This window comes from Pocillopora verrucosa, chromosome 5 (genome assembly GCF_036669915.1).
Source record: "Pocillopora verrucosa isolate sample1 chromosome 5, ASM3666991v2, whole genome shotgun sequence".
Lineage (NCBI taxonomy): Eukaryota > Metazoa > Cnidaria > Anthozoa > Scleractinia > Pocilloporidae > Pocillopora > Pocillopora verrucosa.
In genome coordinates, this window is record NC_089316.1 from 20,040,073 (window position 1) to 20,057,142 (window position 17,070).

Here is a 17,070-nt window from a genome sequence, read left to right on the forward strand (position 1 = left end):
GGGGGGGGGGGGAGAGAAGAGTGGGTAGGGTTTAAGGGTTTTGTTTGAGTCAGAATGAAATTTTCCTGACCCCCCCTCCCTAAGGCGTAGTAGTTTTTTAATGATCCCTCTTACTGGCAGACACCCAGACACCCCCTCCCCCTTATACTCTGTCAACGACAACTGATCCTACCTCCCTTCCCCCTGAAATCTAAAAGATCCCCCCCAAGAAAGGTCCCCCATCCCCACTGACGATATATAAATTCTGCTCCTTTACCTTTCCCCTTTCTCCATATTTTATCCAAACAGGGATTTTTTTAACTACTTTCCAGATGCTAGAAATATCAAAGTCGTTCCCATTGACAAACAACACTTTCTTTCGTTTGGTCATAAAAAACTTTATTGACAAGTGTAATATGTTACGGGAAAATTTACTGATTTTTCCCGTATGTGTTATTCGGAACATATTTATTCGTAAACTTTCACATTTAACCATTTCAAGTCCTTTCATTTTAATAAATCAAAAAGATGCATAAAAAACCACAGTTGCTTTTAGAATAGATTTTTGTTGTTACTCGCTTTCATCATATGCACCTGCTTGTCGGCACTTTTGTTTTTTATTACATGGTTTTTTTTAGGTAAATATAAGTGTTAATGGTCTTTCTGGAAACATTGGTTTTCATGGTAGATAGCAGCTGAGTTTAAACGCGTAAATCTAATTTCTTTTCATGCAATGGTTTCCAAACCAATCTTGCGTAAATAAGCAGAAGCTTTTAATTGCTTTTCCGTTTTCTATTTCCTGAGCTGTGCTACTGCAATTAAGATAGGTATTGTTTTCTATATCAGAGCTGTAAATTCGCACCTAGGTTTCCTACTTTAATGGCCTAGAGTTTATTGCATCCGTCTTTTTAATTTTGAGATTCTTTCCGTCGTAGAGACAGATGGAATATTTAAGTAGTTTTCGTTTAGCTTCAAAGAGATATTTTTTCCGCTCCTTTGTGTCCTTATTCAAATATTGCGATTTGTGTAACAATAGCACTTTACACCAGTTACTTCTTAAGCAAGTACCTTGTACAGCTTTGATGATTACAAACTAGAGTATGCTAGAGGTCATGTCGCTTGTTGGCCTGACCTAGAATAAAAGTACTGTGGAACCAAAGATTGTCTTATCCTTGACGTCCGTACAAGCTTACTAGAACTAGATCTCCGTGTACCAGAAAATCGTGACGAGTTTCCGTTCTCGCTGCCAAGTCGTCTCTACAGAGTTATTTCCCCCAGTTGTTGTTGTTCCGTCCGCGAAGAGTCAGTTTTCCAGTTTTGGGGCAAAAACCTATCGTCACAAATAACCTTGCTTACAAAGGTTACCTAAAAATTCGCTATAATTGGAGTCGCTCAGTAATGTTAATATTTGGTTATTGGTAGAGGTAATTGCACTACTTCAAGTAACATTTGGTACAAATACCCATGTTTTTTTTAAAACCGAGATAATTTGTAGTCTTTTTAAAAATTACGAGTGCTTACTCATTCCAATTTGCCTAAGAAAAGTCGTGACACTTCTAGTTCATTTAAAAATGATCTAATTTTCGAGATAGCTTCACTCAATAATGCAGGAACAAAGAAGAGGTAAAACATGCACAAAAATTATTCATCTAAACCATGCAAGCATCATTGTGCGTTCGGTCAAATCAACGTGTTAAGTCAAAGGGAAAAATTTTCGGTATGCCTTTCTTTTTTAAGCCATTAAACAGTTTGTTACCGTTTTTTCACTGAATTAACAATGTTCTGCACTTTACTAACTCTCTTCTACATTGGTGTTACCTGAAAACTGTACTGCAACCAATTAGAACGCAGAAATTTCTATGAGTTCCATCAAAAAAATGTCCTCGAAAAAGGAGATTTTCTTATCGTCGAATTAAAAGTAAAAGCTATGTATTATTATATAAGATAGTATTTAAAAAAACAAATCTGCTGTGCAAAATACACTGGCTAAACTTCTGATTTCATACTTCATATTTTCAAACTTTACAAAATATTTTAACCTCGATTTTAGCTTGGTACAAATGTTATCAAAAGGCATTTTCAGCTGAGACTTGTTCAATAAAAATGCAATTTACGTTCATATTTCTAACGTTTCTTTAAGACTACAGAGCTGTTATCTATAATAAAAAAATGTTATATGATGAAAAATTAACCCATTTACTTGTGAAAATATGCAAAATCATATAAATTTCAAAAAGTCTGAAAAAAAGAAATAAAGAGGTGGGTAACATTGCAGAAACCTAGACTCTGTCTTTGAAATTAATGCGTTCCAGTAAAAAACCATCCGTTTACTTACGAAACATACACAAAATCATATCAATTTTAAAAACGTGTGACTAGATAAAAATAAAATCACCGACAATATTGCACAGACATGCAGTTTAGAGTGGGTTCATTTTCCAAACTCTCCAACACTGACAGCTTTTCTCGTATAGTACAAGCCACACGAGAACATCAAATATTTACGGCACCACGCAAATTGTAACCTAAGAGACAAAATCAAGGAGTATTTAAGGAAAATAAATGAAGATTCCTACAACAATTGAACAAGAAAACGCTGCACTGGTTCATACCATCCCATGCCACAGGCAGCCCAGCACTAATACTGCAACATACCACTCATTCGGATCATTCCTTTGTTTTAAGCTTATGGCTGTGTTCTGACAAAGTCTGTCCACACGCAACTGCCTTGTGTCTTCGGGTGACTTGTACAACATTGATTTAATGAAAGCTTTCAAAAGGTGGATAACCAAATTCTGAGAAAAATGTCTTTAAGCACAAAGTGATTGAAATCAACTAGTTTGATAGAGCTAAATCATGAACATGCCACAGGAAGCCCCGCTTCAAGAGGTAAACTTCAACGAAAGAAGCTATTCCATACGGTGACCATAAATGTTACACAGCGCACAACTTGATCTAATTGTACAGAGGTCTGGTTGGTAAAATACCAAAATATCACACAGCCTGTTAAAAGCCTCCACTTGCAACAATAGATCAGTTAGTTAAAACAAAGACTTTGAAGTTGATGGGGCACAGTAACCAGTGGTTTACACTTTGACTTTCAAGAGTTAAGATAACATAAATCAAGCTGTAAAGTTTACTTCACCAACCTGATTTGCTCGTTGTCGACTTACTTTTAGCCACGTGACTCAGCAGCAAGTCCAAGAAATCTGGGTTACGTGATAAGGCATGATATACAGAGTCCTTTCCGTCGTTGTCTTTAGCCAAAGGATTGGCTCCCCTCTCAAGGAGATACTTTATACCCGGCAGCTTCCCGAAAGCAACAGCAATCATCAGAGGTGTTTGACCACCAGCTGTTTTTGACTCAATTTCCGGCAGGTGAGTAAGGATCAGAGATATGATATCAGCGTCTCCACCCTGTGCAGCAAAATGTAACGTGTTCCATCCTCTGTTGTCCTCAGAGTTTACAGTTGCCCCCTTCTCAAGAAACCATTTCACTCCATGTAATTTGCCACTCAAAGCCACTATCATTAGTGACGTGTAACCCTCGCCTGTTTTCGACTCAATGTTCGGCAAGCGAGTCTAGATAAGATCAATGATATCAGTGTCTCCGCACTGTGCGGCAAAATGTAACGAGTTCCATCCTCTGTTGCTCACAAGGGACGGATCTGCTCCTCTCTTAATCAGACTCTTCACCGCTTAAACGTTGCCATATATAGCAGCATTCATTAGCAGCGTTCTGCCATTTGCGTTTCTGGAGTCAACAGAAAATACGGAAGGAAGCGTGGATTTCGTCTTAGTGATGTCACTGTCTCTTTCAGCAGAATGTAACTGATTCAGTTCCTTGTTTTCCTCGCTCGCGGAAGTGCCGCCTACAATCATATATTTTGGAAAAAAATTTAGAAAGGCAACATAATACATGAAGGATGTAGTAAAAGGCGAGTTATTCTGTAACTAGTAATTTTTGTTTTGAGAAGAATATTAGGCAACAAGAACATTTGTAACAATAATAATAACAATAATAATAACAATAATAGTACTTATAATAATAGTTGAAAATATTAAGACCGAGTAAACGTTTCAGTTATAGAACTGTTATCAATGTGGGCCTTGTTAAAACATAGATTTCATATTTAGTTGAATTGCATAATTGATAAGTGGAGATTACTTTGTTACACTCGTCTTGATCTATCATGCTAGAGACTTTCATCCAAGACTGATAGTAATCCGCTGTATTGGTTATCTAAACGTGCTGTCAAAGCTTGGTTAATATTAATTGTATCTATTGTGTCAAGTTTTTGTTGTGATTGAAAATGCCCGTGAGCCGTCACTGGTATTCAGTCAAGTTGTTCTGTTTGCTATCACGATTAGTAATCAAAAATAGTCCCGACTGCTGCTAATTAACAACTGAGCCAAGTGAAGGCTCGACTTTGTTTGTTTTTAGTTGCTCAAAGTGTTACAGACAGGATATCAAAGTTATGTTAGAGATTATAGCCTTGGCATTTTGGAGGCAATATAGATTTTAGGAACAGACAGCAGAAGGGACAAGGTGCATTCCAGAGGCTATAGAGGGTGTGGGCAGCCAGAGGAATAGAAAGGAGAACTACGATACGCCTATTGAAGACTTAAGTCCAACCAGTCCTGCTATATGTTTGTGAAATTTGGAAGATCATAACAGTTTCCAATGCCAATGGCAATACCAGAAGACTAAGACTAAAGCTTTATCTACATACTCAATCTCTTTCTGGAGTTTACTCAAATAGTGCTTTGATTAATAAGTGTTGGGATAATAAAGTTCTACACGTATTTCCATACATTTCCTTATAAGCTGAGAGTAAAGTAGAAACATGTTGCTGCTTTACTTTCAACTTATAGGGAAATGTATGGAAATTCGTGTGGAACTTTATTATCTCAACACTTATCAATAAAATTGAGTGTGTAGATAAAGCCTTCACTATAAATTGTAGTTTTATCAAAATTCCATGAATTTCTTGCGAAAAACTCATGAAGATCATTTCAAGGCCCATGAATACTGCAAAATGAAAATTCATGGGGCTATTTTGCGCCCTGAATTTTCCATGAATTAGGGTCATTCTTTTCATGACAAATGAAAGTATACTTTTATGGCCCATTAATTATAGAACTTCTATTGTACACATATTAAATAGCTTCATCCCAATCAAAAATTACACAAAGGTCTTTGCTTCACCAAATCTATTAGCTTCAGATACTGTATCTCCTTGAATAAGCACCCAGGCGCGAATTATTTCAAGTTTTGGTGAAAAGGAGGGGCACTTAATGGAATGAAGTTGCTTAATCAAGGAGGTGTTTAGTAAAGAACTATAAGCTGTGCTGATTTAGCTGTAGTTGAAGCTTAAAAGTTATCAATAAAGTGGTAATAGAATCAGGTTTTCCTTTATTTATAAAAGTGGGGGAGGAGCAGAGGGTGATGCTCCTATGAGGGGGAACTTGTTTGATATAATAGCCTAAGGGGAGGGCACTTCTTAGAGCGAATGCACCTATGTGAGGAAATACAGCAATTGGTCATAGTGTTAGACTGGAAGATGCTGAAAATCCTATCGTTGCAGCAACGAAAAGCTGATTTACCAGATCTTTTTCAGTCTTTTAAGAAATTTTCTGTGGCATACTTGCTGTTTAGTTAATATCGAGAATAGTTAACAAACTAAGGAAATTATGAACTCACATTTCTACTCAAAGTTTTCTGAACTTACCAATTGCTAATCCACAGGCTTCCCAGGCATACGTCCCCCGAAAAAGCAAACAATTAATTTATCACTTTGTCCCATAATAGGAATGTTAGTGATGGCAAAACAAGATTAAAATATCAGAGAGCGCGGGAAACCAAAACGAACACACAAGATGTGAGTAAATCCTATTGATCTCACATAGGGGCTTGTTATTATGGGCTCCTGTCTTACGTGTAAAATGTTTATATTTCATATTTCGAAATATTTATCATTGTAAATCGACCATATTTCGTTCCTCTCCTATTCTGTATAATGCATTCAAATTTTCAATGGTTCCTTTTGTAACTTAACACTGAGTCACACAACGCATGACGCTTTCATGAATTTTTCTAGAGACTAGAGCTGGAGATGCCTGTGTTCACAGCTGTCATTGACAACACTCCTTAAGAGGACTTTTGTGTTTACCTAAAGGATCCTGCAAGTAAACAGATATTACATACCTGCTGCTTGGACTACTTCCTTGTCTCCCTGTGTTTGTTCTCTTGTTTCATTTGAAGTGTCTAAAGCTGCATAGAATGAAAACACTGAAGTTATAATCACCACCTTCTTTAAGTACTATCAGTGATGATTTTAGGAGGTCAGTGAAAATAAAAATGTCGCTTTTCTATTCACAGTCTAGGGGGTTTTTCATTCTTAGCATTGAGTGGAAATGGTCATCTTAGAGTACTCGGTATAAGTTAAGACCCAAACTAGAATATCTTAATTAACTTTAAACAGAATCTAATTTTCTTATAACTTAATTGTGCAGAAAGCTATATAGTTAAGTAGCTGGCTTCTTTACCTGTCGAATGACAGTATGAGCAATCAAAATTATCCCTGGGTTCAGACTGATTAATTAGAATTATGTGACTAATAAAATTTGACATTCTTGCCTCCCTTTGCTTTTTCTCTTGGTTTATTCGAGGTGTCTTGATCTACACCAAAAACTGAATTAAGTATATTCATAAATTGCAACGCATACGCCTCTGTAACATATAATAGCCTTGCGTAGCTATTTCTTTCTTCATCTCTTTTCATTGTTTTGCAAAATATAAAATTCCTCGGATCATTTCACCGTTACAAAAAGTGTTGGATTAGTAGGATATTTGTTTGATAAAATTCAACAACAAGTTGAAGTTGGGTTTCCTAGAAAAGGTGACCTCAAGGAACTATTCAAATCATGCACACGGAAAAGTACTTGCTCTATGTTAACTCAGAATAATTCTTAATTAGTTTTAGACAGCTTTTAATTTTCATTTCATAAAATTCTGCTGAAAGCCAGGCAGCTGTTTACTGTTCACAAAATAAGCTTTTGAGTCAACAACAATACGATTCTCATAAAATGCGAATTGAGGCGGTAAAGTGAAAACCAAACTTTCAGACTTCAACCGAGGCCTAGTGACATTATGAAGATTCCAAGGCCTGGTAAATATTGTGTTTGAGTAAAGATATGTCCAAAAGGTATTGTTCAATAGATGATTTTGTGTTAAAACGTAGAACTTTCAGGATTTTCAACATAATGCTGTGCAACATCAACAGATAATATTTGCAGACTTCAAGACTGTTACAGTAGTATTTTATAACTCTACTCTCTAACTGTCTGAGATCTGTTGTACAGTTCAAACAATATCATGCAGGCTTATTTTTCAGAAAAGAACCAAATCAGGGCATATAACCTGCAATGTCACATGTTTATTCACACACCTGGTGTAGACTCACTTTGTTCCCTTCCATCTCTTTTCCCAACTTCTAGGCCACTGTGTGGAAGATCACCTACAGAAAGTGAAGAGAGATTTTTGTCAGATAAGCTGATATCATAGCAAGGAAACATACTTTTATTTATTATCGGCCAATCATTTTAAAGCTTTAACAACACCCCCTCCTCCTGGGCAACCCACAGGGAAATGCCTTCCGTACATAAAACACTGGTCTTTTAAATCAAAGGTATTCGACGGATACAATAAAACAACCATCGAGGAATCAGGAATAGATTACAAACAGCAATGAAATAAATAAACAATCAAAACTGTTACTGGTGTAGGTAACTGAGGGAAACTAAAATTATCTTAGAAGCTAGAAATATATAACTTGTTGCTTGCTTGCTTGCTTGTTTGATTGTAAGTAACATGTGCACAGATACCTGGGTGGTAATATACTAATTATAAACTAATTTCGCAATAAAAACATGTTTTTGTAGTGCATAGCCACATGTTGGCTCTATGGATGTCTATCACTTACATGCTGAACAAATTGCTCAGTCTTAAGGGAATGACAAATATGTACCCTGCCTGTACCCAGTCCAGACCTTTCAGTTGTCGATGTCTAGATTCATATCGATAGAGATTAATATTCACTAAAATCTTTGACATGTACACACAAGGAAGGAAACAAAAGCGCAATTAAGCGACCTCGAGCGGCTGCGTCTACAAGTGTATCCTTTTTGTTTTGACGTGTCACTGAACTCCAAAGAAAACATTTTATGCCTTCAAGTTTTTTCGCTCAAGGTTCTCAAGTTTGATTTCTATTTATTAAAACAGAGCATTTTCAGAGCTTTAAAAAGAGACCTTGAACGAGCATATTTGATGAATTTAGGCCAAAGTTTGAATTTTACTTCTTGTTATTGTTATTGTAAAGTATGCACAGCCATCTTTCACCGGCGCGTGTAAAGCATGAGTTCCAAAGAATGACTGCAGAAATTTCATGCATTCAGTTTTGTGTGCCAACCGTTTTCAATTTTGATTTTCATAAAATAGAAAAGGGCATTTTGCGAGCTCTACAGAGAGACCTTTGAACGAGGTGCGAGTGAGGCATGTCTTGCAAGTCGTGCTTTCTCTAATATTCCCATAAGGACGTGCCAGATCACGATCGAAATTTACAAAAGAGAAGAGAGAAAACCTTCAGTAAAGAAACTTAGATCATTTGGAGAGGAAAAAAAATCGAAGAATTTTGTTTTGGAACGCTCGTCCGACAGAATATGACGCAGAGGGCGCGTGGAAGAAATGGACAAGATTTTTGACCAAGTTCACGGCAAACGCAAACGGCAAATTTCGCCTACTTTTCTTCTTATCCAAAAGACCCAACAGAGAAATACACAAACATCTTCTAATTACAATAGACGTAGATATTTTTACACTATTGCTCTCAAAGCTGAAAGGCAGACGACAAAGTTCAATTCTTGCAATTTGCCGTTCGCTTACGCGAGGCGGTTTTAAATAAAGTACACTATGTTATTGAAAGGAACTTCATGGAATAATACGAAGCTCTGAGCTTATCATATAGTTAATAGCTAATATGTAGATTAAATACGTCACAACAAAGTTTGTTTTGACAGCAATGATATGCACGCACCACGGCACCAGCCGTGTGTCCAAGAAGACCTCCATGAATTCATTAAAACACGAAATCTTTCAGTCATAAGGTTTAATATCTAAAGAAACTTTATCATTTACTTGAAAATGCTGTTTCAAATCAAGTTTATTAAAAAATGTGCTTGAATGGAGGTTTATGGACGGAGTCTTGGAGTTGCGTCACCAAGCCAAACGATCAAATTTTAGACCATGGGAGCGAAGTGAGAAATTTCCGCAATACAAAACCTTTTTATTCCAACTATTACCAGCATTAACTGAACACTTAGTTAATGCTGGGATGAATACCAGCAGGGAAAGAAGAGTGCCTCTCAACTTCTCAGGTCGTGTTCGTATTTGAATGGATCAAGAGCTAAATAATTAAAACCAATCGGTGAATAGAGTGGGAATAGACTTCAGTGAGAAGTAATCCGTGAGCGGGTCACGGCTGAATGAATTCAAACTTGCTCGATTCGAATTTGCATAAAATACATAACAACATAATTTTGTATTGTGTTCTCTATTAAAAGCATTATCAAAGCATTATGCGTAGACAAAACAAACATCCTTGGCACGTGTACATGAACATAAAGATACGTTCGATAAATTGTCTAATTTGTATGAAATATACACAATTCTTGTCTCTCCGTAAATACTTTTAAATATGAATCTTTATCTGTTGCATAAATACAAACGTTAAAGGACAAAAATGTAAGTCAGACATAAAAACATATATCATGAAGCGGGTCGAACTTGAATTTGACACGGGTCGAAGTTACACGGGGCGAAAATGAAACGTGGCGAAACTAGCGTGATTCTAGTCTCCAACCTCGATGGAACGTGGTCGTTTTTTTGTTTTGAACCACCCCTTTTATTTAACTAGACGCATATTTGCGTTCACTCGGGCTTTCTGTTGGAAATAAACTTTGTTCTTTGTGCTTGCATTTGCCTAAGTTTTTATGTAATTATTGGTTTATCCTGTAACTGATTTTTTCTCCTGGTATGCAATCCCTAAAGAATCTGGTGACAATATAACACCAATATCAGACCAAAAGAAAACACAAATAAGAATAGCACTGTCAGATTTAAAACTGATAATAATTGATGAAATCTCTGTGGTATGACAAATACTTTGCTACTGCACATCCATCAACAACTAAAAGAAATATTGTCAACATCAAACAAGTGTCTTTGTATGACTTAGCATTATAACAGTACGTGATTTGTATCAACTTCCACCAAATTGAAGAAAATTTTTTTTGAAGAATATGAAAATAAGGTTTACAATTTGTGCCATTCCTGGCTACTTTTCAAGATGATAGAGTTGACAAAAAATATGAGACAAAAGGATGACCAGCCATTCACAGAGTTATTAAATAGATTCAGAACTGCTTCACAAACGGAAGGTGATATTTAATGCATTCAATCATGGCTAGTGCATCCTGAAGATACTGATTACCCAGTATCCATTTTTTTGTATTTTTGGGACAGTTTTTTTTATGTATTTCCTGTTTATTTTTCATATCCCTAAATTTTTTTTTCTCCAAGAATATTTTTTCTCTGCTGGCTCCATTACTTTATAATATTGTTTTTTTCCTATGTTCAATCATCAATTTTTTTCTTTCCTTTCTATCAACTACTTTACATGAACATGTAGCAAACAGTATTCTGTATTGCCTTAGATTATTGTATTTCTCTAGTATTTTTCTAATGGCATCAACAGGTGAAGCCGTTCCATCTATGTTTTTAGTGTGCTGAACAGGGGACGAGTGTCTCATTATAAAGCAGGGGGGAATACATATATTTTGATCTTTTTGTGGGTTTAAAGGTCCAACTGATGCAGTACGAAGAAAATGATATCAAAAACCCTCTACATACGCTATTAAGTATTATTTCATTCTCAAGAAATGACTTGCTTTGAAGTGAATCAGTTAATAGTCCTTCACTCTTAAACAAATTATCCAAATTTACTTCAGTTTCACAAACATCTAAAGTTCTTGGAAGATTTGCTGGTGATTGCTTGCTGTGTTCTAAACTTGATTTACGACACATCTTTTTGCCTTTGTCAACAATGGTGGGTAAGGATGAGTTGTAATTCCAGTAATTGCATGATTTCATTATAGAGTAGCAAAGAGAGTATAGAGCTACAGCACAACTAAGATTAAAGTTTATGGTTTCATTCAGACTGTTTTGAGAAACCATCCTATTTTGAATATTCTCAATTTGCTCTCCTCTCTTCAAATATATCATTGTTATGTATACTCTGAAAATAATGCACCAAACCATCAAGAGACAGTATTTCGAGAAGAACACATGTACCTTAAGGCTGCCCTCTACCATATAAATCTCTTACACGAGAATCAGATATTTTGAACCCCATATTACTATTACAGTAATACACCCTACTGTTAATATGAAATTGCTCTAGCTTTCACATATGAGTGACTCAAAGGCTCTTGGTAAAGATGTACAGTACTGATACCCCTCTATAGCAATTTCTTGGTGAACAGTACTAGAGTAGCTTTCACTGGATTCCAGTTGATCAGTATCAAACACATTTAATGCTGTTGGTAATTCTGACTGCATTAAATATGCCTGTCTGGCTAATCATGACAAACTTGAATAAAGCTGATTTGCAATATTCATTATTTGTATAAGATCATTTGCAGAGCTGATCCCTTGTGTTTCATTGTAAATCAAAGAACACAAACTCATTGCGACCCATTTTTGTCCTGCATTCTGTCCAAAAACTAACTTGTTACCTTGACCATAGGAAGCTACTATTGTTTTGTTAGGGTCAACATATGTTGGAGGGCCAGGATTTTTTCTATGTCTCTACTTAATTTATAGTTGCAATAATTTGCTACATGAGCTTCATTCTTGCAAGAACACATCAGTTTGTTACAAGAAAACAATTTTATATATCGACTGGCACGATATTTTACCTTTCATATACATTGACAAATTCTTTCACAACAGTTAAAGATAAATGTCTTTTTATTTAATAGTTTTTTAGCGTTAACATAACAGTGTATTGTAGATGACATGGGGATACATGGGAGACAAATTGCATAGACAAATGTTTCTAACCTTTCTGCTCTTGTTCCTTAACATTTTCAAACTTCGTATTGGTGCTCTGCTTGGTTCACGATCACGTCTACAATCACGATGAGAGTTGTGTCTATGCTTCTCTCGATTGACATTAGATAGCTCAGTTGATATAGCATGTTTCTCGATGAAAGGTTCACCTATAAATGTTCGCTCATAAAGAGATATCTCATAAGATTCACGGACCGACCCTTTCCGAAAACGCTCGACATCTTTTTGTATGGATCTACTGCGAACGTTGTGAGCATATTTTGTATGCGTTTTGAGCGTGATAAGCAAGCAATTGTCATTCCTTTTTAAAAAACGTTTAATCCCTCGGCATTTCACCGCGTCGGATTGCTATAGGACTCATTTTTACACGTCTGAATTGAAAACAATTTAGGAAAATCCCATCAAGTTTTCATGAAGAAAACCAGTCGTCGACCCGTGTGGAAATGCTTATTTTTCAACTTCTTGAATCAGTTGGTACGAGTTGTTTAATTGGCTAATGGTATACAATATCGATGACGTCAGGAGCAAGCCTCTTGTCAACCTATCAGACGGGAAGAGAGGGAACGGAGCAAACTCGGCGTACCGCCGGATGATTAGCCCAGAGACATATATATGAATAAATATATATATATATATATATATATTTAACAAATAGATTCCAAGTTGCCGTGCGTCTAATAAAGAATTAATAAAAGTTTTAATGATGACGTCATCTTTACGTCTGTCCTTCAATAGATCATAAGAGAGAACCAATCAGAATACGCGTGTAACTGAGCTTATTATATAAATACATATATATATCATAACATATATATATGATTTCTGCTATCGGCAAATCAACGAGCGGTTTACAACGTCTAATTTACTGACTGCTAAAGGCCTTTTTAATCGAAAATGATGACTTCCGCCCAGGTTGTCGAAACTTCCGTCAGTGATCACTATCTCCAGAACTGCTTGAATAAAATACTTCTGCTATCACCGAAAACGGTTTTTCACTCTTACACGCTCCACTCTTATGGTCACGTCTCATGTATATTTTTTTACAGCTTCAAGACCTTGCTGTAACTCCTGGCTTGCCAGATCCACGCTTGAATTTTGCAGAATCTGTCATAGAAGAGCACATCCCAGATATGAAGACTACCGGTCGTTCTTACTTAAGGGTAGTTTTGTGGTTTTCTTTCCTGTGTCCCATGTTTTTTGGTCCATTTTTATATTTTTGGGTCTTACAATGCTTAAAAGGTGACACCCAAGGTATATCAATCTCAGCGGGTAGCGATGGAAATCGTAGAAGGGTAGATTATATTTGTCGTAGAAACGAAGAACCACTGATATGTTCAGTAACTCTATTTCGTTGTTTCCTGTTGCTGATAGAGGTCATGTTTGTTTTGGCTAGAGTGTGGACATCCACCGAAATTTCAAAAAGAGGAAATATGTCGCGAGACTTTATTGTGCTCCTTGCACTTATACCAGAATGGTTGGTGATATGCTGTTGTAACTGCCTTTGCTGTGAAGATTTGGATATTAGTTCATTTTTGAGCAGATTGCTGCTTATTATGTGCACGAGCTTTGTTAGTTACCATTTGGGCTGGGTTGCAGTGGGTATCATGGATAATCTAGCTTGGGGCGTTTCTATTTTGTTGATACTTTCCCTTTTTTGCATCACCTTATTTTTTGTAATCAATGAAACAACCCACGCAAATGACTTCCGCCTTTCCCTTTTCGCACATACACCTGGCTTCCTTGGTCTCTGCTTTGTTGTTGTCCCTCCAGTATTAGTTGGACAGTCATTTTATGGTCGGGAAACTGCAGATGATATTCTAAAAGCAGCGTTATTGTCTGTTATCGGTGCTGTGTCATGGCTGTACTTCAAATCCCGCAAAGCTTCCTCTGATACTTCACAGTGTGTTGAGGCTGCTAAGCAAGCAGCAGCTGCAGCGAGGGCTCTGGCCGAAAAAATACCTGTACCTCAGCGTGATGGGACTGAGGTTCATTCTTGCAATTGTGGCAGCAGCTATAGCTACATCCTCTACAGCTGGTACAGCTGCGGCGGCGGCTGAAGCTGTGCTTGTTGCTTTGGCTGCAGCCAATAAGTAAAATTCAAAACCTAAAGCCGCGCAAGGTGGAAACGAAAATAGCACCCCAAATGGAAATGGATTAAGCGAGGAGACACATCCCCTCTACGAAATCCAAAGTGCCTCCGGACGTTAAAACACCTAGTCTCCATCGCTTTGAATCAATGTTGGTCTGTTTCCCCACTTCCCCCTCCTTGCTCTAACCTTTCGTGCAGGCTCTCTAAAACAATTAATCCTCGCGTTCTTGCCTTGGTTTTTAATGGTGGTGGTCTAACAGTTTATGTAAGAGTACCAAGCGTTCGCTCGTCAAAAATGCTCTTGCTTTATATTAAAGACAGATAATGATATTACGCAAGTTTTAGCTAGAAGTAAAACTCGCTCCTCGGGGCTAATGTGGCCTGGTACGCTTTTGACTTTGTACTGCAGTTTTTACTTTAGTGTTAGGCAGGCATTTTATGGAAGGAAAAGTATCGATTAAACTACGAACATGCCGTTTTTCTCGGCATCTTACAGTAATGTTATGGATAGTTTTATAATCTCGAAGTGAAAAAACCTGTAACCCAAAACTGTTCCTCTTCCTGCGGTGGCTTCGAGCTCCAAAAATAGGTTAATGAGGAAAAGGTTCGCTTCCGAACTCCACACTACGGATTGAACGTTTAAATGCACAAAATTACGCATTGATTCTATGGTAACGATGAACTTTTTGAGGCCCTAAAAAGGATTCAAATCCACAGAATAATTTCCGTACCCCGTTCGAACTAGGGACTTTCCACCTGAACAAAAACGATAACGTAAACTGGCCACCATAAAGAGTTTAAAAGCTTTCCCAAAATGCAAGAGTCGTTTCCTTTTTCCTGTTCCTTTATCAAGCCCACGTTTACTTTCTCCTTGTGCCGTGTTACCAAGCTGTAAATAGCGTTGCAGATCAACTCCTACTCAAGGTGGCAAAAAGAACCGCAGTTCTTCGAATTCGCCATGTTTTAGCCTTGTTCTGGTGATTTGTATTTCGGTGCGGGAAAGCCCATTCTATAGAATAATGCAAGCAGGACAAAAGCTAGGGATTGTGTACATTGGCGAGGCTGGTGGCAAGGTCAGTGCGGAAATGTTTTCAGTGACTGGTTTTATTTACTTACTTATATTTGATCTGATCAAGTACTAATCAAGAGTTTATTTGTAATCTTGCGATTTAATTTGCCGATGTTCTCTTGATCAGTTATTTCTGTGGAATCTCTTCAGTTAATCAATAATAATAATAATTATCATTATTATCATCAATTTCGAGATTCTCTCTTTAAATCTAACAAAGAGAATAGTGGACTCTAACACAGGGAATAGTGGACTCTAACAAAGGGAATAGTGGACTCTAACAAAGAGAATAGTGGACTCTAACACAGGGAATAGTGGACTCTAACAAAGGGAATAGTGGACTCTAACAAAGGGAATAGTGGACTCTAACAAAGAGAATAGTGGACTCTAACACAGGGAATAGTGGACTCTAACAAAGGGAATAGTGGACTCTAACACAGGGAATAGTGGACTCTAACAAAGGGAATAGTGGACTCTAACAAAGAGAATAGTGGACTCTAACACAGGGAATAGTGGACTCTAACAAAGGGAATAGTGGACTCTAACAAAGGGAATAGTGGACGCTAACAAAGGGAATAGTGGACTCTAACAAAGGGAATAGTGGACTCTAACAAAGAGAATAGTGGACTCTAACACAGGGAATAGTGGACTCTAACAGAGGGAATAGTGGACTCTCACAAAGGGAATAGTGGACTCTAACAAAGGGAATAGTGGACTGTAACAAAGGGAACAGTGGACTGTAACAGAGGAAATGGGGGACTGTAACAAAGGGAATAGTGGACTGTAACAAAGGGAATAGTGGACTCTAACAAAGAAAATAGTGGACTGTAACAAAGGGAATAGTGGACGCTAACAAAGGGAATAGTGGACTGTAACAAAGGGAATAGTGGACTGTAACAAAGGGAATAGTGGACTGTAACAAAGGGAATAGTGGACTGTAACAAAGGGAATAGTGGACTCTAATAAAGGGAATAGTGGACTCTAACAAAGAGAATAGTGGACTCTAACAAAGGGAATAGTGGACTCTAACAGAGGGAATGGTGGACTCTAACACAGGGAATAGTGGACTCTAACAGAGGGAAGGGTGGACTCTAACAAAGGGAATAGTGGACTCTAGCAGAGGGAATGGTGGACTCTAACAAAGGGAATAGTGGACTCTAAGAGAGGGAATAGTGGACTGTAACAAAGGGAACAGTGGACTGTAACAGAGGGAATGGTGGACTCTAACAAAGGGAATAGTGGACTCTAACAAAGGGAATAGTTGACTCTAACAAAGAAAATAGTGGACTCTAACAAAGGGAATAGTGGACTCTAAGAGAGGGAATAGTGGACTGTAACAAAGGGAACAGTGGACTGTAACAGAGGGAATGGTGGACTCTAACAAAGGGAATAGTGGACTCTAACAAAGGGAATAGTTGACTCTAACAAAGGGAATAGTGGACTCTAACAGAGGGAATGGTGGACTCTAACAAAGGGAATAGTGGACTCTAACAAAGGGAATAGTTGACTCTAACAAAGGGAATAGTGGACTCTAACAGAGGGAATGGTGGACTCTAACAAAGGGAATAGTGGACTCTAAGAAAGGGAATAGTAGACTCTAATAAAGGGAATAGTGGACTCTAACAGAGGGAATATTGGACTGTAACAAAAGGGAACAGTGGACTGTAACAGAGGGAATAGTGGACTGTAACAAAGGGAATAGTGGACTGTAACAAAGGGAATAGTGGACTCAACAAAGGGAAT

The 17,070-nt window shown here is 37.4% G+C and overlaps 1 protein-coding gene and 1 pseudogene across 6 annotated transcripts; one reads left to right on the plus strand and one right to left on the minus strand.

Annotated features, from left to right (window-relative positions):
• Nucleotides 1–1,182: 1,182 nt before the first annotated feature.
• Nucleotides 1,183–8,081, minus strand: LOC136281308 (uncharacterized). Of its 6 annotated transcripts, none has more exons than XR_010717669.1 (5): nt 7,965–8,081; nt 7,446–7,499; nt 5,712–6,253; nt 3,153–3,851; nt 1,183–2,504 (listed from the first exon to the last, which is right to left on the minus strand). XR_010717669.1 is itself a non-coding variant. In XM_066167761.1 (5 exons), the coding sequence occupies exons 1-4, from the start codon at nt 7,555–7,557 to the stop codon at nt 3,679–3,681; spliced, it is 369 nt and encodes a 122-aa protein (XP_066023858.1). In that variant the 5' UTR covers nt 7,558–7,822; the 3' UTR covers nt 1,183–2,504; nt 3,153–3,678. The 6 variants fall into 6 exon arrangements, 3 of the variants coding, with proteins under 3 accessions (XP_066023858.1, XP_066023857.1, XP_066023859.1); XR_010717667.1 differs by having other exon boundaries at nt 7,431–7,499; XR_010717668.1 differs by having other exon boundaries at nt 3,129–3,851; nt 7,431–7,499.
• Nucleotides 8,082–13,197: 5,116 nt separating this feature from the next.
• LOC136280783 (uncharacterized) lies at nt 13,198–14,263 on the plus strand (annotated as a pseudogene).
• The last annotated feature ends 2,807 nt before the right edge of the window (nt 14,264–17,070 follow it).

Coding starts and splice junctions, on each gene's coding strand:
- LOC136281308 (XM_066167760.1), bottom strand. CDS start 7,557: ATGTTTCCTTGCTATGATATCAGCTTATCTGACAAAAATCTCTCTTCA. Junction 6,254..7,430: donor ACAAAGTGAGTCTACACCAG/GTGTGTGAATAA, acceptor CATTCTATGCAG/CTTTAGACACTTCAAATGAA.